General features: G+C 42.0%; 2 protein-coding genes across 11 annotated transcripts in view; both read right to left on the bottom strand.

Annotated features, from left to right (window-relative positions):
* Window positions 1-13,200, bottom strand: part of Sirt1 (Sirtuin 1) — a 77,890-nt gene extending 64,690 nt beyond the window's left edge. For 2 of the 3 annotated variants that reach the window (XM_075689995.1, XM_075690001.1), the window contains exons 1-3: window positions 13,013-13,200; window positions 12,247-12,381; window positions 2,859-3,050 (exon numbers count right to left, since the gene is read on the bottom strand). In XM_075689995.1, coding sequence (XP_075546110.1) covers window positions 2,859-3,050; window positions 12,247-12,381; window positions 13,013-13,169 — 484 coding nt within the window. In that variant the 5' untranslated portion in view covers window positions 13,170-13,200. The remainder of the gene's footprint in view (window positions 1-2,858; window positions 3,051-12,246; window positions 12,382-13,012) is intronic. The other variant, XM_075690009.1, reaches the window with a different exon arrangement.
* Window positions 13,201-13,536: 336 nt separating this feature from the next.
* LOC142579625 (uncharacterized) overlaps window positions 13,537-22,056 on the bottom strand; it is a 101,982-nt gene continuing 93,462 nt past the window's right edge. For all 8 annotated transcript variants that reach the window (XM_075690020.1, XM_075690036.1, XM_075690070.1 and 5 more), the window contains 2 exons: window positions 14,404-14,525; window positions 13,537-14,312 (listed from right to left, as the gene is read on the bottom strand). Coding sequence is in view for 1 of the 8 variants with exons in the window: in XM_075690036.1 (XP_075546151.1) it covers window positions 14,524-14,525 (2 nt within the window). In the remaining 7 variants the exon portion in view is untranslated. The remainder of the gene's footprint in view (window positions 14,313-14,403; window positions 14,526-22,056) is intronic.

Genomic DNA, 22,056 nt, shown 5'->3' with positions numbered 1-22,056 from the left:
CTATGGTTAACTCATCTGATATGTTATCTAGAGTGGCTTTTCTCAGTAAAGAGAGGCCAGTCTGCTAGATGGAGTTTCTACCTGGGTGTCCTCAGTGGTAATGGTAGGAAAAGGTGATGTTCTTTTAATGATAGCAGGCATATGGTCACTACCATAGGGGTTCTCGATAATACTCCACTGAAAATCGCCAAAAAGAGATGGAGAGCACAGTGACAGATCTAGGCAACTCATAGCTCCTGTGCTTGGGCAATAGTAAGTTGACGCACCAGTGTTTAAAAGGCATATGTCGTTTGTTAGAATAAAATCTTCAAGTGTTTGGCCCCTGGTGTCAGTTTTACTACCCCATAACGTGTTATGTGAATTAAAATCACCGCCTATTAAAAATGGTTCAGGTAGCTGGTCTAAAATTATCTCTGGATCTCTTACGGTAAAATGTGAATGTGGTGGAACGTACATTGAACAAATGGTGATGGTTTTGTGAGCTAGAACGGTGACAGCAACGGCTTCTATATGAGTGTTAATGGGAACTTCTCTGGCTGCTATACCACCTGGCAGAACAATGGCTACACCACCTGACAGCCGGTTCGCCTGAGTACGGTCGCGCCGTACAACAGTGAAACCTTTTAAAAAGTTTTTGTGTTTTTCGCCTAGGTTTGTTTCCTGTAAAAACAGGGCCACAGGAGAGAAATTACTTAACATGTCTTTGATGTCACCTAAGTTGTGTAAAAGCCCTCTACAATTCCAATGGATCATAAAAGCCAGCTTAAAATTGAAAGATAAGAAATGGCACTACAGAAAAATTAAGAGGTGAGGTGTTAGGTGACATGGATTTAAAAAGGCTAAGAGAAATTAGCGATAACCTTTAGGTTATCGCTTTCTTATTTTGAGTTGTTATTGGGATTTTGTCCCTATTACGGCGCTCGAGAGAGCGCTTGTCCTTCGGTGTCAATGACACCGGGGTTTTAGTGTCGACCTCCATCGCTCTCTCGGAGGCGCTGGAGGACCGAGAGTTTGGCGCCGAGACACGTGTCTCGGGCCTTGGGGTTCGTTTGATTTTAGGGCCCTGCGGGACTGGTGTCTGCAGGGACTGCGAAGATGATGGAGCAGCACTGGCTGCTTCCACCACGGGGGCGGGAGGCGTCACTACGGGACCACTGTGCGTGGGCTCGCAGGACTCCTCATGCCTCTGTGACGATGCCCCCACCTTCGTCACATCGGCATAACTGCGTCGCGGAAGATATGATAACTGCTTTCTGGCTTCAAAGAACGAAAGTTTTTCTTTTACAGTTAGTAAAATGATTTCCTTTTCCTTTTTCCAGCATGGGCAAGACTGCGAGTAGGCTTGATGGTCTCCTTTGCCACTAACACAATATGGTGTGAAGAGGTGCAATTCTCAGATTGGTGATCGTTCGAGCTGCATTTAGCACAAGTTGTTTGTCCTCGGCATGCATGTGAAGCATGTCCAAACCTTTGGCACTTGAAACATCGTCTGGGGTTCGGGATATATGGTCTCACACTGACTTTAACATAACCTACATTGAGGGAAGTAGGCATTACGCTTGTTCCAAAGTATAACATGTTTTGTGGAGATTTCTTGGTCGTTTCTGCGGATTACTATTCTTTGTACCTTAGTAACATTTTGTTCTTGGAAACCTTCCAGCAGTTCCTCATCGCTTAAGCCAATAAAGTCTTCTTCAGATATTACTCCCCTGCTTGTTTTAAGTGTTCGGTGAGCTGAAACTGTCACTGTCGTGTCGCCAATACTGGTAAGTACAGATAGCTTCTCTGCTTGATCTTTATCATTCAGTTCTAGGAGGATGTCCCCGCTAGACATTTTGGAGGCTTTGTATGTCGGTCCGATTTTATCTTTCAGGCATTTGCCTACAAGGAATGGAGATAGCTTTCTTACTGGCATATTGGTTTCGCTGTGGACTACATAGTACTTGGGGAAAGATGGAGCGTTGCTTCGAAAGGAAAATTGGAATGGTACTTCGGTGCGTCATCTCTTCAGACGCCAATCATAAACAACAGAGGCTTGTACTGCCATAGGAAAATGTTTATCTTCGGCAACAGCGCCGACCGCCCACCATGGAGCCCAACGAGGGGACGCGGTAGAGCTTGTGTACAAGCCTGCACGATGCCAACCGTACGCCATCACTATAACCCAATATGGTGTACCCAAGGTAGGATGTCCATACAAGGTTAACCCTTGCCGCCGTGGAGAAAGGAAGTAAATGGAAGAGAGAAGAAGACAGGAAAGATATAAAGTGAGAGGTAAAGACGAAGGTTCGAGGAGAGAGAGACAGGAAGAGGAGACTACCGATTTCCCCCGGGTGGTTCAGTCCGGGGGTGCCGTCTACGTGAAGCAGAGGCCAAAGAGGTGTGTTGCCTCCACTGGGGGGCCTTAAAGGTCCAAACACCCGGCATCGGCTCAACCCCCAGGATCCCCCTTTCCCCAGACACGGCTAAGCCACGCACAGCTACACGTGGGAGGGTCCAATCCTCGTGTGCTCGGGTACGTGGTGTTGCAACAGACCAAACGCCTGCTGACGAAGACGCCCCTGCGGGGCTCACTGTACTGATTCTAGTGGAATATCTGGCAGGGTAAACCTTCGAAATGTTGCCAGTGAGTACATTTCACAATACAACAATTTTAAATTCGGAATTTTTGCATTCCTTTTCAGAATAACTTGGCACTTAAAAGGTTTCAGACTAAGATTTAAATGTTTTTAGCACATTTGTTGGCATAACTTGGCACTTCGGGCAGTGATGCTTCAAAACCAATAACCATCAGTGTAAAGTTGCAACCCCAACCTCCTTTCACAGTGCATGCAAGTGAGAGTGAGAGGCCCACCCACCTTCACTGGTGGGCTTCCATTCAGCCCCAGCTAGGTCTGAGAGGTCCGAGAGGCCAGACAGTTCACTGATGGTAGAAGCCACCTCGTCCGCATCGTCATCGCAGATATTGTCATCCTTGGGCGCCATATCAATGGCACCTAGAGCTCCAAGAAAGAGATGGCCCGAACTGTCCACTTCACGTGCCACACCCGCTGCAAGACCACCATGAGAGATGCTACATAAGAACATGGCTTCAACTGGCCATTACTGATGAAAGGCTAGTCACTTGGTCTAAGGACTATATCTACTAATGTATTACAAAAGGAAATAAAAAAAAAACTGCATGAAAGAGAATTACTCCAATGTACAAAAAAAATCAAATGCCTATGTTGTGCTTCTAAACACGCATCTAACTCAAGCTAATGGCAATTATTGTGCTATGTTGTATCACGATAAAGTGCACTAAAAGATAGCAAAACAAAGCAGTCATGAAAACCACAGGCCACTTTTTTTATCACAACAGGCGAAATTAGCACACATGCTGCACTTGACCCTCACAAGAAGGATACAGTGCACAAGAATGCACTGTCTCCTTCCATATTCACTGTATGTTGCTCACATGGCGATGCACCCACTAACTAGAATACATCAATTTGATGCAGTGTACAAATTACAGCCGATCTAGCGGACAGTGAAATCATCATGAATCAACTAAACTGCATACAGAGCTTGGCCTGGAGACTTGCATTGTGGGAAGCCAGCAAAGCACACCAAGTCTCCAAAGCACACGTGCTTCCCACAATACCATGGAGCACAAAAATCTAAAGCTATGCACATTATTCATGTTTCCGAACTCTGTAATCTGCAGTTAGTAATTGTAAGCCCGACACAGGACCAGTGAGTATGATATCATTACCAACATTTTTTTTTTTAATCTTGAATTTTAAATACTGCAAAATCCTGAAATGGTATGGTCCCAATTGTTCACGGATTGGAAACTTAAGGTATATTCGCAGCTACTCAACATGGCAGTTTTGGGTTTTTTTACGGCTCACTTGGGCCACAAATGCACCTTTGCATATTTATAATGTCTTTTTGAAAACACCGCAGTCTATCTTTAGCCTTCTATAAAGCACTTCAATCACACTTGTTCGTCATGCAAGATTTGCACAGCAAAGGAAATTGAATGTGCCATGTTTTAGGGGGAAAGGCCTACAGCTCACAGTACTGGCCGGCAAAATAAATTTTGAGTTTTTCAGGATAGTGTCCACATGTCTTCCCTGAAAATTTTGAACGCTGTCCCTTTGCAAAAGTGAAGGAATTTAGAGTATTTGTAAACAACTAAGCATAATTTGCTGGTGGCACATGCAGCTCACGAAAAAGATACAACAAAGAGGTCCATCACACAAGTTGCATCTCGTGTGGCAGCTTACTGTTGCTTATTGAGTCATAGCAGTTAAGTCTGCACACCAACACACAAAGCACTGCAGCTCAGCAATGCTGTGCAGGCAGCATGAACAGCTATATGCATCACAGTGACTCTGCAGCTATGATATTTTGCTACTAAGAATGAGGTCATGGTATCAATTTACAGCTGTGGCAGCAAAAACTCTACTAGAGAAATCGGCACGCATGTCAGAAAACCCCAGGTGGTCAAAACTCCTCCACCAGGACATCTCTCACAGGCCCAGTGTTGCTTTAAGACATCAATCCCCATGAAGAAACCGATCATTAGCAGCTATGACAAACAGCGCTCAACAAGAGTTGCACTTGAACGTGTCATTTTAAGCTCCAGCCCATAACTATTTACTCAAACATTGCTTTGCTATCTACACAACTAATCTCAAATACAAATGTCGAAGCTACATGCAAATAGAACTGCCATCATGTAAAGTACCTATACCTCTGAAAAGAATCAGTTACTCCAAACGATTGTTTTTCAGTGTTTACATCAGCTTCAGATAGTGGTGCTGCAGAGTGCACTCTCGATCAAAAGCATGGCCTCGCTAACAATGCATAATGATAAAAGAAAAAAATTCAACTGAGCAGTGGCCAAATACCATTTTAAAAGCTGCCAACTTCTCAAACTTCATAGCTTCGAAAACAGTGACATTTGCTAGAGGTTAACATCCCAAAGCAACCCAGGCTCAACGAGAGATACCCAGTGTGGAGGCTCCAGATTATTTTTACTTAACATGCGTCCAATGTTTCACATTCTGCCCTATTACAATGCGGCTGCCACAGCCGGGGAATTAGCAACAGAACATCATTGCCATTGAGCCACAAGCCATTCAGCCACTGCTACGGCAAATAAAAAAAAAGTTTAAATATGATTAACTTTGGTTTGTGTCCTACGATTTGCATGCCACATCCAAAATTAGTGTCACACCGGGACTGCTATTTTGTAGCGTTGCATTTTTATGTTCACGCGTGTTTGGGTCGAAGTGCCACTTTGACTACTCACGAACACGAAAAGGCATCGATACAAACTAGCCGCCCTGACCTTTCTTTGGCTAAGTGCATATGCACAAAACAGCATAGTTTTAAATGACTATGACAGCTATGCTGTTGCACACAGCTACTCTATCTTTGTTAAAATTTTCATATTCATCACTCGTACTACTCCTATCAATTAATTACATTTGTCGTGTGAGCTTAGCTGAAAGTAATTTTATGTAGAGGAATGTGCTCCGAGCAATGGCTACTAATATCATGACCATAGTGAGTGCAAGTATTTTCATGTGCAAGTTACACTCAACCACCTGAGCTATCAAACCCCAACATTTATTAGTTAATATAATGCCTTTTGGATAACTCGCATAAAATCACATTTACATGCATGCATGTAAATTTACGCTTCATACATGCACATTAGGCAGTGCTGATACAGAGCGATTATTAATAGCGTTTTTGCATAGATGCACACATGCATATATAAAAATCAGGAACTGCTGTAGAGTTCTCATAAGCATTAAAGGCCATTCATGGCCCCACACAGATACTGCGCAAGGCAGCATAAGGCATTTTTCCACTCTTGAGAGCCTACCATGCTATACTCAATGATGCCAGCAACCAGCATTTATGAACCAGGCATACCACTCACTTGCCTGCATCTTATCTGGCCTCTCTGCAGCCTTCATATTGATAAATGGTCTACATAAAACAAGGTCTCACTTCCTAAACAATGGCCAGCACTCTGTGATTATTGTAGTTCATGAAGGTACATTTAAATGCTTCATACATCACTATGTGCTCATTTAGTGTCAAAGACAGGAGTTTACAAATAGTGGTGCAGTGAAAAAGAATTTCTTCAAAGCAGAATTCAGCTTCCTTTCTGAACGTGATTCAGCTGCAAGCCAAAACTCTTTACTGAAGTAAGCGATACGAAATCCTTAGCATGCACAGACTGAAGATTTGCAAAACTAATTGATGTTTTGGTGGAGGACACTAGGCCCCACTTAACGTGACATTATGGAAAGCAAAGAATGAAGCAGCCGTGAAGTCTTACTGCATTTTGAGAAACTCCTCACCCTATAGAGAACATATTTTTGTATGCATCTCCTCCAGAGTGTCAGCAAAGTAAACCTTTGTGCCCAGTATCAAGATTACTGAAAGAACGATAACCAAGAACTGAATTCAGTGAAAAAAAAATTGTGAGCAAGGCTCCTGAGTGAGAGCCATGACGTCCTTTAATTTTCACTCGATGTTATTCAGTTCTTGGTTGGCGTACTCATCCTTTTATTCATCATGCCTCTTCCCACTCCGTGATTCCACCAACTGCTGGATTTCACCCAGTACCAAGTCTAATGCACCACGGTTAACAGTAGCTGGCTGAGAGAGTGTCCAGTCATAAGCAATTTGCATTCCATTTCATACTATTGGCATGAGTAGAGCCTTTCCAGCCTTTTCCTTCTTTGCCAAATTAACTGTGCTAAATATATGCATTTTCCTTGCAAGAGTACATCTGCAGTTGCACAAAGCATTAGTTCTTACTCACTGTGGTAACAGTGAGGCCATAGTAAACCATTTGTGTCGGCATTTAAACACAACATGACCTTATGCAACACTGAAAACTGCAACCTTTCAATGCCAAGTAAGGGTACTCAAGAAAGCCTCAGTATTAATTAAGCTGAAATGTTCATGCAGATTATACCATTAGGCATACAATTAGCCCGTGCTGTTTCTTGGCAGTGATTTTAGTAACAAAGAATAAGATGTGCAGAGGTGACAACAAACCTTAATTAAATACAAGATCCTCAAAGAGAAAGCTTCAAAATAAGCATGGCATGTCTATGCACCTACAGCGAAAAGCAGAGTTTCGCTGCAAGAACATAACTTGCAAGAAATTTACTCCGTCGACAAAGCCAAACAAGGTGATCATGGACGATTAAACGACTTGTCTGCGATTAAGTACACAAGACTTTCTAAGCACCACCTGACTGGCTACTCCTATTTCAGTGACCAGAGCCGATACAATGGAATGATTCCTTTTGCACAATTCTTGCCATCTACCGCTCACGACCAGATGATCCTGGTGATGATGCAGCAGAGTAGCTCGAACCACTGACAAAGCGTGAAAATGAAAAGAATTGGAGTAGAATCATTACACTATCTCGGCCTAGTATGCAACACAAAAAAGCTTGCACAACAGTTAAGTGCATAAGTTATCAGCCTTCGAGCACAGCAGCAGGCATATGCTGCTCTCTTGAAGCCTTAAAAAAACGAGACACAAACAAGGCACAAAACTCTTTATTATGAATCATGGTGCACTAATGAATTAATAAAGGCATATTTCTACATATAGTAATTGCTACAACTTAAGAACCAGAATGGTTGCATTAAAAATTTAACAAAAAGTGCATTTATTATTACCAGTAAAAAGGACTTCCTTGTCTTGCTCCACTACAATTACATGCCTCAGAAATGACTAGTAATCACACATATTGTCAAGACCCATTCAAAGCCAGACACCCCATCATGCAAATAATTTTACAAAGTTTGCCCAAGACAAAACTAACTTGTTGGTAGCACTTCCTCTCATATTCTGCTAATAGTTTGCCCTAAATTAACTATTCTCTGACTTCAGCAAGAGCTCGTGTAGTCTTGCTGCGATTCTTCAGACTTGGTTTCTATTGAAAAAGAACTATTCTCTGACTTCAGCAAGAGCTTGTGTAGTCTTGCTGCGATTATTCAGACATGGTTTTTATTGAAAAAGAATTTTGAAGTGTTTGGAATGTGTCAATTTCTGCAGGCTCTCTGTGCAACTGCTCACCCTGCACAGTAACGGCACAAAATACATGCATCTCATTTGGCTCCACTTATATTTTTTCCCCTTGACTCGTGTACAGTAGCAGCTGAGAGCCATATACTGTCAGCTGCTGTGACATGTTGCCCCTGAATCTCATTCGGCACACTCGCTCACACTTATTCCATAGCTGTGAATATGAGTGAGTGCTTTAAGGGTACCTTTTTCTTTCCTAAAAAATGGTACCATAATGCCTCATTTTCTTTATGCCATGAAATTCTTTAACAATATGACTACACACAGATCCACGATATGCCTGCAAGTTTGAACTGAACTCAATAAATCAAACATGACTACAAATTTTGTACAGCAAAGAATAAACATTTATTAACAGGAATGAATGGCCCACACTTCCCTCCTTGGAACTTAGAGAAACACTATTTTGAATGACTATTTTGAATGAAGAAACACTATATTGAATGACAGTAGTCAAGGTTGCAGCATTCTTCACAACTGTTGTGCACACTACTAGAGATTACCAACAGTAGTGGTCACAACATAGGGCTTCTCCTATCCAGAGTGTCATTACTGTCTTCACTTGAGCGAAAGACAGTCAACATCTTTGTCATGTTCAACTATAATCAGCTAATCATCTAATGGATGGGAACATGCTGCATTTTCACACTGCACGGTAGATACTGTGCTCATTTTAACCATGCAAAAAATCTCTTATCACAAATAGCGTGACCTCGGTACACAAATACAGCTCCTGTATATAGGGTGTTTCAGCAAACACTTTCAAAAATCTTTAGAAGTTGCCTGTGGCAGATATCACATTTCTAGTGCATGAGCTGGTCTACACGAAGCAACGGACAATACTTGCATAAAGAATTGAGATGCAAAATCGACTAATTAATAAAAATTCACTAATTAAATTTAACTAATGCCATTATGGCCAATTTTGCAGTTTAGAAATTCTAGCCGTGGAGTTCGCAAGGCGGATCCACTTGGAACGAATTTTCAAGACGATATCAGTTTCAAGATATAAATTCCCAAACTTTGCAGAGAAATGCATTGGTGTTCCAGTTGATTCGTTAACACGTCATTTCATGCACTGAAACACACAAGTAACTGGTACACCAATGCATTTCTCCGCAAAGCTAGGGAATTTATATTTCGAAACTGGCGTCGTCCTGAGAATTCGTTCAAGTGAATCCACCTTGCGAAGTCCAGCTAGAATTTGTAAATTGCAATATGGGTCATAAGATAATCAGCTAACAAGTTCATTAGTAGATTCATGTTAACTCGATTTTGCATAACAATTTTTTTGTGCAAGTAGTGTCCTGCTGCTTCGAGTAGACCGGCTCACAGACTAGAATTGAGCCATCTGTCACAGGCAACCTTTAAAAAATTTTGATTCGCTGAAACACCCTGTATTTACTAGCACATATATATATATAAAACAGTGATGTCCTCTATGGGTCCAAACCATTCAGAAAGTGGCAAAATACCCCTCTTGAATAGATTCATGTTAAGTCGATTTTGCATAACAATTTTTTTGTGCAAGTAGTGCTCCGCCACTTCGAGTAGACCAGCTCACAGACTAGAATTGAGCCATCTGCCACAGGCAACCTTTCAAAAATTTTGATTCGCTGAAACATCCTGTATTTACTAGCACATATATACATATAAAAAACAGTGATGTCCTCTGTGGGTCCAAACCATTCAGAAAGTGGCAAAATACCCCTGACGAGGTGGCTCGTTACGAGCCCAAAAATAACTAAAGTTTGCGACAAGATCACATTGTCAAGATCTTTGAAGAGCTTAAACAGGAAGCCACAATTTTATAAATACGTAGATCAAAATGTGGCAGACAAGCAATCATATGAAGTGTCTCCCAGCTCTCACAAGCATTCTTTCTTGGTGCTTTGGTCTGCTTGTGCAAGCAGGTGCCTAAGCATGTTCTCTTGAGAGAATAGCTATGGCTTCACAGAACTGATCTTTAACATGTTTCAGTCCATGCAATATGTTCTAATATTTTTCTTTTGCAGTATACTACAAACAATTGCAATCTGCAGCTGACTGATAATAACAGCAAGGTTAGCCAACAGCCTGCTTTCACCAATTACATACATGTTGAAGTCATGCTGCTACACCAATATACTGAAATGCACCCAAGTTGGCTAGTGCTGTATAAATATAAAAAATTTGTCTTACATTTACTGACATATTTCTTACACCTTGCATGCCTTGTTACACTGTTCAGCCATGTCGGAAAATAGTTCAAGCTAGAAGTCATAGCTGTAAATTGTGCTAGAGGAGGTATGTGTCAATGTTCGATCATGCATTGGTGTTGTGTACAATTTGGTTACATCATACAGGTGAACAAAATGTTAGTAAATATTAGCCATTCTGCAACAGATTCTGCACGGAAACTACGTCTGCTGTGCAAAGTAAAATGCAAGGCATTAGCTTGTGAGCACTTTGCTAATGCCACAGTGTTCATTGCCTTCAATTGATGAAGTTTTACATCCCAAATCTGAGTTGTCCTAATGTGAATGTAAATATAAATGCACGAGGAATTCTGCAATGACCAGAAATTTAAGCTACAACATCATGCTGAGTAGTAGAATGCCATGACCACAGAACATATCCCTATACATAAATGTACATATTTAGAAATGCCCACAGTGCTTGCAACCTTAGAAGCAGTAGGGTGCCATTACAGCAACCAGCTACACTGTTGCACACAAACTAGTGTGTGAAACCTTAATTACTTGTCACCTCCTTTAATTCATGATCACCAACAGGTCAACTAGCAGCGCACCTGCAGGCAGATCGTCACAAGCGGCTACAAAGAAAAGTATTTTCGGATCTCCCAGTACACAGCCGCCAGTCAAAGAGCACACATTTCTGCACACTTTGACAATTATGCAGAGACATGCACCAACAACACCTGCTTCAGCATAATCTGACTAGACTGCAATATGAAATTCACAAGCAACAGCAAATTTGTTATTATTCACAGAGATTAATTGTGAAGATGAAATGTTGACACTGCATAATTAAGTCGGAGGGACAATTTCAACAAAACATTCTGAAGTACACTTGAAGCAGTAAAAAGCCAATAAGAATATCAACATCAGTACCCACCCAGCATGCCCAGCAACAAGTTGCGCTTTAGTAAAAAGCAAAACCTGAAGCAAAGAGTACAAGGGATGGGACTTTTTAAGCTTAAAAAAAAAAAAAAAAACAAGAACCTCACCAGCATCTACTTTAATGAAAAGCCTACAAGCAAATGTACATACCAAATAGCCGTGCATGCTGGCAAATGACAAGTGCATGCTGGAAAATGACAAAAGCTGAACTAAAGGGCTGGAAACCACCAAATTAGGTCACACAGCTATGCTTTCATGTTTGCGACCACAGGGCACTTAAGTGGCCTCAAGAAGCCACTAATTTCAACATGACACAAGAACTCAATACCCTCAATAAGCTAACAGGTGCTGAAAGCCAAGACATTTGGCTTTGAATGGCATGAAGGACAAGGAATGAAATAAAAGTAATCTGCAAATTTTATGATGTGGCATACAATGCTGTAATCCAAGAATCACTCAGCAGACCACGATAGCAAGGATTCTCTTTTTTCCCATTTGTGCAAACACGACTAAAAGTAAACATTTAAGCCGCCGTAAATACATCAAAGTGAAGGCACAGAATGGACGATGTGCTGGAATTAAACAGCAAAGACTTCAAGTAAGATCAAAGTATTTGCTGGTAAAACAACTTAAACGTAAGCAAATCAACGCAAATTGTCTTGCAAAATGTCCGCGAAAAATCTATATCCGAAATATACTTAACAGATGCTTACGCCATCAGATCAACCACGTCAAAATTGATCATCCAACCTCTACGTACAACTATTCCGCAATTTGAATTCACTAATGCACAAATTGCCTAAAACGCCAGCCACGGTGGCCGTTTGATCACAAACGGCAACGCGCAGTCGGCAAAATTTCCTTTTCATATTTGACAAACATCACCGTTAAAGACGTTTAACATGATCCTGACGCCGAAATATCGGCACAAAATGTTTACGAGTGGTCTTGCGCCACTTCAAGGCACGCATGAACGCGCGATTCGCGCGTGCCGCCACCGCTCACCTGTCACAAGGTTGTCATTATCCGGGCATACTCCATCAGCGCTGGCGAGATCGCCGCCGGTAGTGGAGGTTAGTTCGTGAAAACCGGAATCCCCGTTACACATTTCAGAATTTGCGTCGCTTGATGATGTTACCTCTGCAAACGCAAAAAAAAAAAAACAATTAAGAAGCAGAGATGAGCGATTACCTACCAGCAAGCGACACTTGCGCACGCGAATACGTACAAGTACCGTTACACCTCCTTAAATCACGTTCAGAAAAATAGACCACCACATGGAGCGGCGCGATACAAAAAAAATAATAACGCGAAAAATTAACGTAAAATTTAACTGTCAATACGCCATATATTGTTATAGTAAATCGCTTCGAAAGCATGTCGACCACGGGTCCAACCGTACCACTGTCATCAGCTGATGAAACCACGGCGCTGAACGATGTAAACAAACCAACGTGACAGTACACTAGAAATTCTGGCTGCTATCGCGCCATTAGCGAAAAAAATTAAGGCAGGGCAGAAAATTTCGACCTATATTCGGGTTTATTCAAGCCACTGAGCCCCAACGCCTAGCGGCATCCGCAACAGGACAGCCCTAGCACGTCCGTGATCGGCCATTCCTCCCCGGCCAGGAGGGCAGCATTAGGTTAGGCCTAGCGCGCGCAGCTCATCCAATGAGCGTATGCCAAGCGGGCAAGGCTGCTGGTGCGCTGAGCGCAGGCCTCGCAGCCTATCGGACAAGGAAGCGCTGGTTTTGAAGGGTCAATCTTACCATTTGCCGCGTCCGACGCAAACCTCTGCCGCTTAAACTCTTTCGGGGGCATTACTACGTCGTTTGGTATACTCAATCCAAGCAAATTGCTGTCGTTTTCCAGCCTAGGTCGCTTATAAGCGGGTGAAGCACACAATGCCTCCCGACGGTCCGCCATCTTTGCGAGCGTGGTGACTGCGCATGCACAGACTCTCGGCTACGTCGCAATGACGTCAGGGGGCGCATGGCGCCGCCGTGCGCGCCAAGAGGCCAAGAGCGCGCGCGCGCGTTTTTCGCGGCGCTTTTCTCGCTACGGCAGTAGTTCTGCCTCTCAAATTTAAAACGCATTGCCCCGTCGACACCAACTCAAGCACGGTGTCGAAATATTTCTGCCCGCTTACCTTCTGTTTTTGAAAGTCGGGAGGCGAAGCATTTTTCGATGACAAATGGCGTGTCAGATCACATGAGAAAATTGTGCCAGATATGGTTTCCTTTTGTATAAGTATTAATGAGCTGCTCTCAAAATGAGACGAAAACAATGCAAGGAACAAGTTATCCATACCGCGATAGGTTTTATTCACGAAACATACAAAATTGCAGTTGCCGAGTGACAAGACTAATTGCACTCCTTAAACAAGAGTTGATGTGGCAAAATTTGCTTGTTGCGTGCGAAAACTGCAATTAAGGTTAACGCAGATGCCAAGGAGGGAGAACTCTCTCCCTCTTTGGCACTTGATAACAAAGGTACTACCATAAATGTAACCATATCAGTGCACAACAGCAACACAGAAAGGTATAAATGGGTAAGTTTTAAGCACCAAGCCCATCTATACATTACGAGTGCTGGAGAATGCATGTACGTTCCATTACCTGCACTTATATTTCGTTATGTCCAAGTAGAAACACCGATAGTGCCAACAAGCATTCATAAAAAGACAGATTTTAAATAAATCAGTCATAAAAAAGCCGTGCAACACAGTTACAAGTCAGTTGAGACAAGCAGAACAATCATTTATTAACACATCATGCGGAAACCATACATGAAAGAGCTGAACTCCAACAAACACACACCGAAAACACTGAAACGTGAACAAGACGACAGTAACTGCACATCACAAAATTTACGTGTTCTCAAAAAGTAAATTTAACTACAACCAGTCCAATCAACCATGCAGGTAACTTTAAAATATTACAAATGCTTTGCATTTTTGTAACATGCAAAATTTCCTGAATGAGCTAGCAAGGGGATACAAAGACACTGGAGGAAGGAAAAGAGCAGAGTCGGGACCACCAGGGCTTTGCAGCACAAGCCTTTCACTCCCTGCAGTTTCAGCAGAACATGGTTCACAGCAAGATGAGCATGCACAATGACATTCTGAACAAAACATTGACTGCATAAAGTATCAGCTCACCTTAGAAAAAACAAAAGAACAATGAGCTAAGCTGTCTCATTTTGCGAGACAGCTGTCCTGAAGTGTGCACCACTTCCATTCAACATCTGTACAGATTTGGCACAATGCTATAGTACACCACTCTGCAAGGAATAAAAGGGAAAAAAGAACTTGGTAAGCATAGGCATCACATAGGGCCACCTCTAGACACTACAAAAAAAATTTTCGCAGTTAATTACAGTAGACTCCCGTTAAGACAAACATGGATAAGTCTACTTTTTGGATATGAGGAAGATTTGGTTAGTTTCCCCTAAAGATTTGGTTGGTTTCCCATGGAGCAATGGGGGAAAAAAATCCTATTTACACGAACCGCACATTCGGTTAAGCCGAACTTCCGCAGAAATCACTGATGTTTGCTACTGGTCTCAGTGAGAAGCTTGAATGGACAGACTTGAAGGAGACAATTCTTCCAGCTACAGAAGATGAAAATGGCACTTCTGTGGACATAAACATCTACGCCAGTGCCAACTTAACACGAAAATATTCAGGGCTTGCAGCAGTGGCATAGCCAGAAATTTTGTTCGGGGGGGGGGGGGGGGGATCACGTTGCAGCTTGGCCTCCTCCCTAAGAGGAAGCTTTATCTCGGATGCTCCTATCTAAATACATGTAGAAGGTGAATTAGTTCTTCTCGGCAACCACTGCACAAAATTTGATGAGGTTTGTTGCATTAAAAAAAAAACAAATTCTACATTGTTCTGGTTTCTAATTTTCCATTTAGGTTGTCAATTTTTTATTAAAAATTGGCACAAATTTTAGATTTTCAGAAAACGAAACTATCACGTTTAAAACTCTAACTCAACAATGAGAAATAATATCACAATTCTGTGAATTTCATCTAATAGTACATCTACAGCGGACAAAATTGACATGTTACAAATGAATCTCAAACAATTTAGCATTATCGAAATAAGGCTTTTGCAGAACCCTTGTGCACCACGTAACTAATTCATGTAAGATGCAGACTGACATACCCAATTTGTCCGCTTTGACTCTTATAATAGATGCCGTTCGAAGAACCGCGATATCTGTTTTTGATGAAGAGCTTTTAGTTCATAAATGTGCTTCTATTTTTTTCGCACCTGAAGATTTTTCAAAATATTTTAAACAAAATTCAGGCCCTAAATCGAACTTCAGCTTCCAACAGATACTAGAAGTTAACTTTCTCAAATTCAACAAATTCCATTAAAAGTGATCCAAGGGTTATCTCAGAAAAGCGTTTTTGCGTTATACATTTATTTGAATAGGCCGCGTCGGAATTGGGCCCAAGCTAAAGCTTCCTCTTAAATAATTTGTTGAGAGATCAAATACATAAATAATAACTGCATTGCCATTGCCAAAGATGCTGCAAACGAATTCTTGAACGCTACGCACTGTCAAAACAAGTAATACATATATGTATTTTTTAATAAAAAAGATATACTCGTATGTGCCAGAAATTGCGCTCAATATAACTGATATCAATGCTTCCATATTTTTGTCTATTTAATAAGTAAAGAAAAATATCACACGATCCTTAGAACTATATCAGTTCGAAACCAGCAAAGCAGTGCATGCCACTGATATGAAAAATGTAAAGACCATGAAATGAACAAGTTGAGGACAAATATGTTAATGAAACTGTGATTCAACAACCTTGTTTACATTTTGTACATATGCAACGGCCAGTGAAAAACCTCAATGACGCTGTCATTTATTCCAATGTATTACGCAGGAGCAGCTGTCACCGGTCGTGTATCGTGAGTAATTGCACCGAAATTATTGTCCCAACAGAGAGCACCTATATAAAGCTGCTCTGAAAAATATACGAGGGCCAGTCAAATGAAAGTGAGCCAATGCAAATATATGACAAACGGGGTACTTAATTTAAAAGTAGTCTCCATGAGCATTTAGACATTTATCCCATTCACTAACGAGTCAGGTGATTCCCGTCTCATAAAACTCCTTAGGTTGCTGCTTCAACAAATCTGCAACTGGCTCTTTCACGTCATCGTCCGACACAAATCTGTTTCCCTTAAGCTGTTTTTTTTTTTCATTTGCCCCAGAATGTGCAAGTCACAAGGTGACAGGTCTCAGCAGTATGGCGGATGTTGCAGCGTTTCCCACTTGGACTTTGCCAGTTTTGTATTAACCACACCAGCGACGTGGGGACGGGCATTGTCGTGGAACAACAAAAATTAAATTAGGTATGTGATTTTGCATGTCAAAATCACTTTCTGATTACGAGGCACGCCGTAGTGGAGGACTCCGGAAATTTAGATCAGCAGGGGTTCTTTAACGTGCACCTAAATCTGAGTAAACGGGTGTTTTCGCATTTCGCCCCCATCGAAATGCGGCCGCCGTGGCCGGGATTCGATTCCGCGACCTCGTGCTCAGCAGCCCAACACGATAGCCAGGTCGTGGAACAAGATGACCCCATTCGTCAATTTTCCACGTCATTTGTTCTTGATTACGACACGCAGCCGATCCGGCATTTCACAATATCGGGAACTATTGATAGCCTCTCTGGCTTTAGAAATTTCTATCAGTAATGGCCCCTGACGATCAAAAAATGAATAGTAAACAACACCTTTCTGGCGGAAATGACGGCCTTTGCTTTTTTTGGGGGCGGTGAATTCGAATGTTTCCACTGTAAGCTTCGCCGTCGTGTTTCAGGTTCGTAGTAGTGGCACCATGGTTCGTCCCCGATCACAACTGCAGAAAAGAAGTCATCACTCTCATTGTGATACCGGATCAGATGAGTCAAGGCAGCGCAGAACCTTCTTCTGGCGGTGGTTCAAAATCTTGGGCATCATCCAGCCAATGACCGAGATGTTCATGAATTGTGATGTGAACCGAATCGCAACTGATGTTCACACGCTCTTCCAGTTCATCTATGTTTATCCTCCGTTCTTGTCCCATCAGCTTATCAACTTTTGCACTTGTGTTGGGGGTGATTGTACGATGGCTTTGGCCCGGTCTTGGATCGTCTTTGTAACTTTCACGTCCTTTTTCAACCGTTTGCTCCAATGCATCACAGTGGCCAATGAAATGCAATGTTCAACGTACACGGCAGCCATACGGCAAATAATTTCCTTTTGAGAAACACCTTCAGCTGTCAAAACATTCACGGCACCTCGCTGCTCAACTTCTGAAGTGTCCATTACGTCACGCAACCATGTTCAATCCAGTGTATGAGAGCATTAAAGAACATTTACCCTCACATCTGCATGTCGCTTTTGTAAATGAAAGATGCATGTGTGCTACGCGCATGCCTCGCATATAATGAACCGAACCATTATTGCGTGGAGTGGGTAGGCTCACTTTCATTTAACTCGCCCTTGTTCATTAGAAATGCGAAGATACAATGGAATTTACAAATGCTTAAAAAAGTGTCACTGGAAAGAAAGTTCACTGCACGTATACACAAAACCTCGCAACAAGATATTTATATACGTATAAGTCTCCAATAAACCTACGTATCTAAGAAAAATTCACTGTATATAATGCGCCAAACAAGGCAAATAAACTTGTAGCGCAATCACAGATCCACAGAATCCTAGATCCCGCCCCCATTCCATCCACTCCATCCGATGTATCGCGTGCGACGGAAGGCGGCGCGCTTGCTCCATGCTTTTATCCTTTGCGCACGCAAGACTGAGCCTCCATGGTCGGCTCACCCATTCCACCCCCCCCCTACTCTTTCACTCGCACATACAGCATGCGGCGCGCGGTCACGACGTTATTGCCCTAAGACTTCATACGAAACATTAGGGCGACGGCGATAGCAGGAATGCACCTGGAGTCTTCATATAATTGCTATCACAATAATATAATAATAGTATCCAGCAACTGAAGCGTGCAGTGGCCGATTACTTTCCGCAAACAAAGTAATAAACTGTCACCATGCGACAATGCGCTGCGCCGCAACAATGTATCTTTTTCTTTTCCTTTTGTGGGGCGGGGGCACCGAAATTTTAAAGAAGCGCAAAGGAGAGTATGTTGGCCTCAATCCAATGCCTATTTTGGGCACCTAATGTGGCTACGGAATGAATATCGAAGAAAACATGAGACGCTTGGTCCACCGAGAGCCATACGCAGAGTGCTCGGTCTTTTACACCAGCGAGACAAGACATTTAGGAGAGGTTGCGCTCAAGCGAACACGGTGTAATCCGTCAAGTCTTCACAGTGATGGCGGTGAGCGACCATTGTTTCTTTTTCTCGTCTGCTAGCCAGAAGGTGTCCAAAACTCTTCCAGGCGAAAATGCACTCGGCCAGAGAAAACCACACGAGCACAGAAGTACGCCGCACAGAGGTTTCGGGGCAACACAAGAAAAACGCATGCGTTCTGGCTGGCTCTGGCAGCCTGCGGGTAGGGTAGTGAGAAAAAAAAAATTTAAGAGGCTCAATGTGTCCTCACGAATAAAAGTCAAAGTAGCAAAAATAAATAAGAACGTAGTTACCCTGGCTGGCTTTAGTGTCTTGACATGGATGCTTTGGCGTAGGTGAAAAAAAAATTTTATATTTTTTTACGCCACATGACGGCACAAATGAACCACCACAATGCTTCGGCTCATCGTATCTCACTGCGTGTTTTGTCAACATGTCTGGTAGTGTGTTGACTTGGCTTGTCTCGTTGTGTATTCCGATCTAAGACTTTAGAAAAAGTCAATGCTCCTTTGGCGTCAAATGTTTATAACAACATTAATCCCACGAAGTTACGGAATTGAAAATCTAAAGCATGACTTTGGAAATATCAATGCACCTTTCGCATCAAAAGTTTATTAGAACTTTATACCCATAAAGTGTCAGAATTGAAATCCAAAGCGCTCCTGATTCCCCGGCCTCAGCGAGATGCCGCGACGAGCCCGCCCGCCACGCCTTTGGAACTTTGTGCTTGGATGGAGCTCCTTGTGTTACGATATGTGACATACGATATGTTACGATATGCGCTAAAATGTTTTTTCGAACGTGAGAAGGACATTCTAGACAAAATCAAGCACGATTCCCGGCGCCGGCTGTTGTTTTGGACGGCGGTACATGGACAGCACGAAAAAATTTTCAGGGGGGGGGGGGGGGCTGAAGCCCCATAAGCGCCCCTCCTCCCCGGCTACACCCCTGGCTTGCAGTATAAAAGCATTAATTGAGGAGGTCTTCATGGTTCCCTTGCAGGCAGATAATGATAATGAGGACATTGCCAAGGAGCCACAAGAACCAGCAGTGTTCAAACACAATGCAGTTGTGAAAATGCTTTGAATATTTGGGTGCATTATTTTTTTTTTTTCAGCATGTAGGCACTGAATAATATTTCAGCAAGCTAGGCAAGACGTCTGCTTTTTGTTGAAGTGCAAAGGTTTGCGCAGCACTTGCAGGCAAGAATTGCATACAAGATGCATAAAACAATAATATGCAGCATGCAACTCTAATAACTTTTTACATCTGCACTTTGGTTTTAATGCTGTTATGTTTACTGTTTCATGTCGCAGACACTTGAGCATCCTTAGAAAAGCAAATCTTCAGTATTGCAGATGACTTATGCTAAGACTAACAGATTTTCACAGTCCCTTAGAGTATGTCTTAACGGGAATGCATAATCCCCTCTACCCTTATTTGGAATGTTAGTAAAAGCACACTATGCAAGTGATCAGACATAATTGTTGACAACCACATCTTGAAAGATAATCAGGTATACAAACTCTTAATGGTTTAACACAAAAGGTCAAACAATAAACACATGGTTCACACTTTATCATGGACTGATGAAGTGTGAACAAGACAATGCAAATGCAGAAAGCAAAGTGAGGAGTGTGTAGTTCAGGGAGATCAGATAACAACACAGCACCTCTCTACTGGTGTTCAATAAAGCCAATGGCAACTATATTTAGGCAAAAACAAATCATGCGAATGTCAACCCTTTCCATACAGAATGAAATGACGAAAAGTGTACCAAATTTCTCAGAGGTTTCCAGAAACATGGCATCAAGACAACTATATTCATCGTTGGCTATATTGGTACAAAACCCAATACAAATAATGAGAAAGGGTTAGGGCTGTCACGTTCGAAACCTCCGTGGTTTTGTGCCCATTGTCCCATTTATGTTTCATTTGTCAGTGATAATAGAGACTTAAGGTATGCCACCACCTTGATTTTAAATTACTACATGTTTAAAGAAAAGAGAGGTACACGCGAGGATGGATACTTGAAGGGATCAACACTGGTTGAACAAGGGGTGTCTCCAGAGTCTCAACAAGGGGGATTAATTTTGACCACCTAGGATTCTTTAACATGCATCCAATGCACGGTACACGTTTTCGCATTTCGTCCCCATCGAAACGTAGCTGCCACGGCCAGCATTTGATCACGCAACCTCGTGCTTAGCAGAGCAACGCCATAACCACTAAGCCACCCCAGCAAGTAAGTATCATTAAAATGTGTTCATAATGTATCAAGCTGTCATTGCTCGCATAAACAAAGAATTTGATTTTGAGAAAAAAAGATGTACCGGAGTTGTAAAAAATACATTATTCACAAAGTTTCAGTATACTATTCACTATTTTTATGCTAACATCACCAACCTTGCTTGGTAGCAGCTATTTATAAACTTGTTATATTATCACACATAAATGTTGACATGAGAGAAGATGCACTGCTTGCAGTAGAGCATTAATTTCACAGTGAAACAATGTTTACTTGTCTACAAACTGAGTAAAATATGTTTCTGATAAATAACTGTAATCAAAACTCATCCTCAATTACCTTGATGCTATACAAGACTGCACCAAAACATGCTTTGGTGTTGATAACATCTAGGGACTTTTTATTTTAGTTTTTATAAGCAGCTACTGACCCAGTATTCGCAATATAAACAGTCACTCACTAAAAATAATGGAATCCTTTACAATGACCAGCTTGAAATGGGTGCCTAGTGCAATGTGGCTTTGGACGAAAGGTGACATGGCAATCAGAGGTAGTGATCTTGTATTATCAGGGCCAACCAACGGCAGGTGACATCAGCCAAACGTAGTAGCTGCAGATGACTTTGCCACAGAAACTAAATGTGCATTTAACAAAAAAATTAGAAGTCAAAAGGGTGAGTGTGATGCTCTATGCCTCTACTCCCCCCCCCCCCCCCCCCCCCAATGGAGAACCTTCCAATCCAGAAAGGAATGTGAAGAAATGTGAGTGAGAAGGAAAGGACGAATTCTGCAGCACAGCAGATGACTGCTTGTCTTCGAATGGCACGGTGCATTCTGGGGCTACTACATTGAGCTGACTGGTATACATGCCAGTGGATTGTAATACCATTTCATTATCACCGACACGTGCTGTGACGTCACCTGATATAAAGTCACACTGCACTTTAGCACATTTTGAACTGATGGACTTGAAATGTGAAATCATTAGTTTTTGTGTACTAGATTAACTGAAGCTTTATACCATGCTTACTGTGACGAAGGTTGTCCATTAAGAAGAAGAAAAAATGCAAAAATTTTGTGGCAGAATTATAACTGAAAAAACTAGGGGTGGGCACATATTCAAAGTTTCAGATACGAATTGAATATTGCAAACTGACTATTTGTACCCATATTCAAAACTGAATTATTCAATATTTTTCAAATAACAAAACTAACTGTAT

The sequence above is a fragment of the Dermacentor variabilis genome, chromosome 1 (genome assembly GCF_050947875.1).
Source record: "Dermacentor variabilis isolate Ectoservices chromosome 1, ASM5094787v1, whole genome shotgun sequence".
Classification (NCBI taxonomy): domain Eukaryota; kingdom Metazoa; phylum Arthropoda; class Arachnida; order Ixodida; family Ixodidae; genus Dermacentor; species Dermacentor variabilis.
Note: the sequence above shows the minus strand (reverse complement) of the source record. Positions and strands in the feature narration are given on the sequence as shown.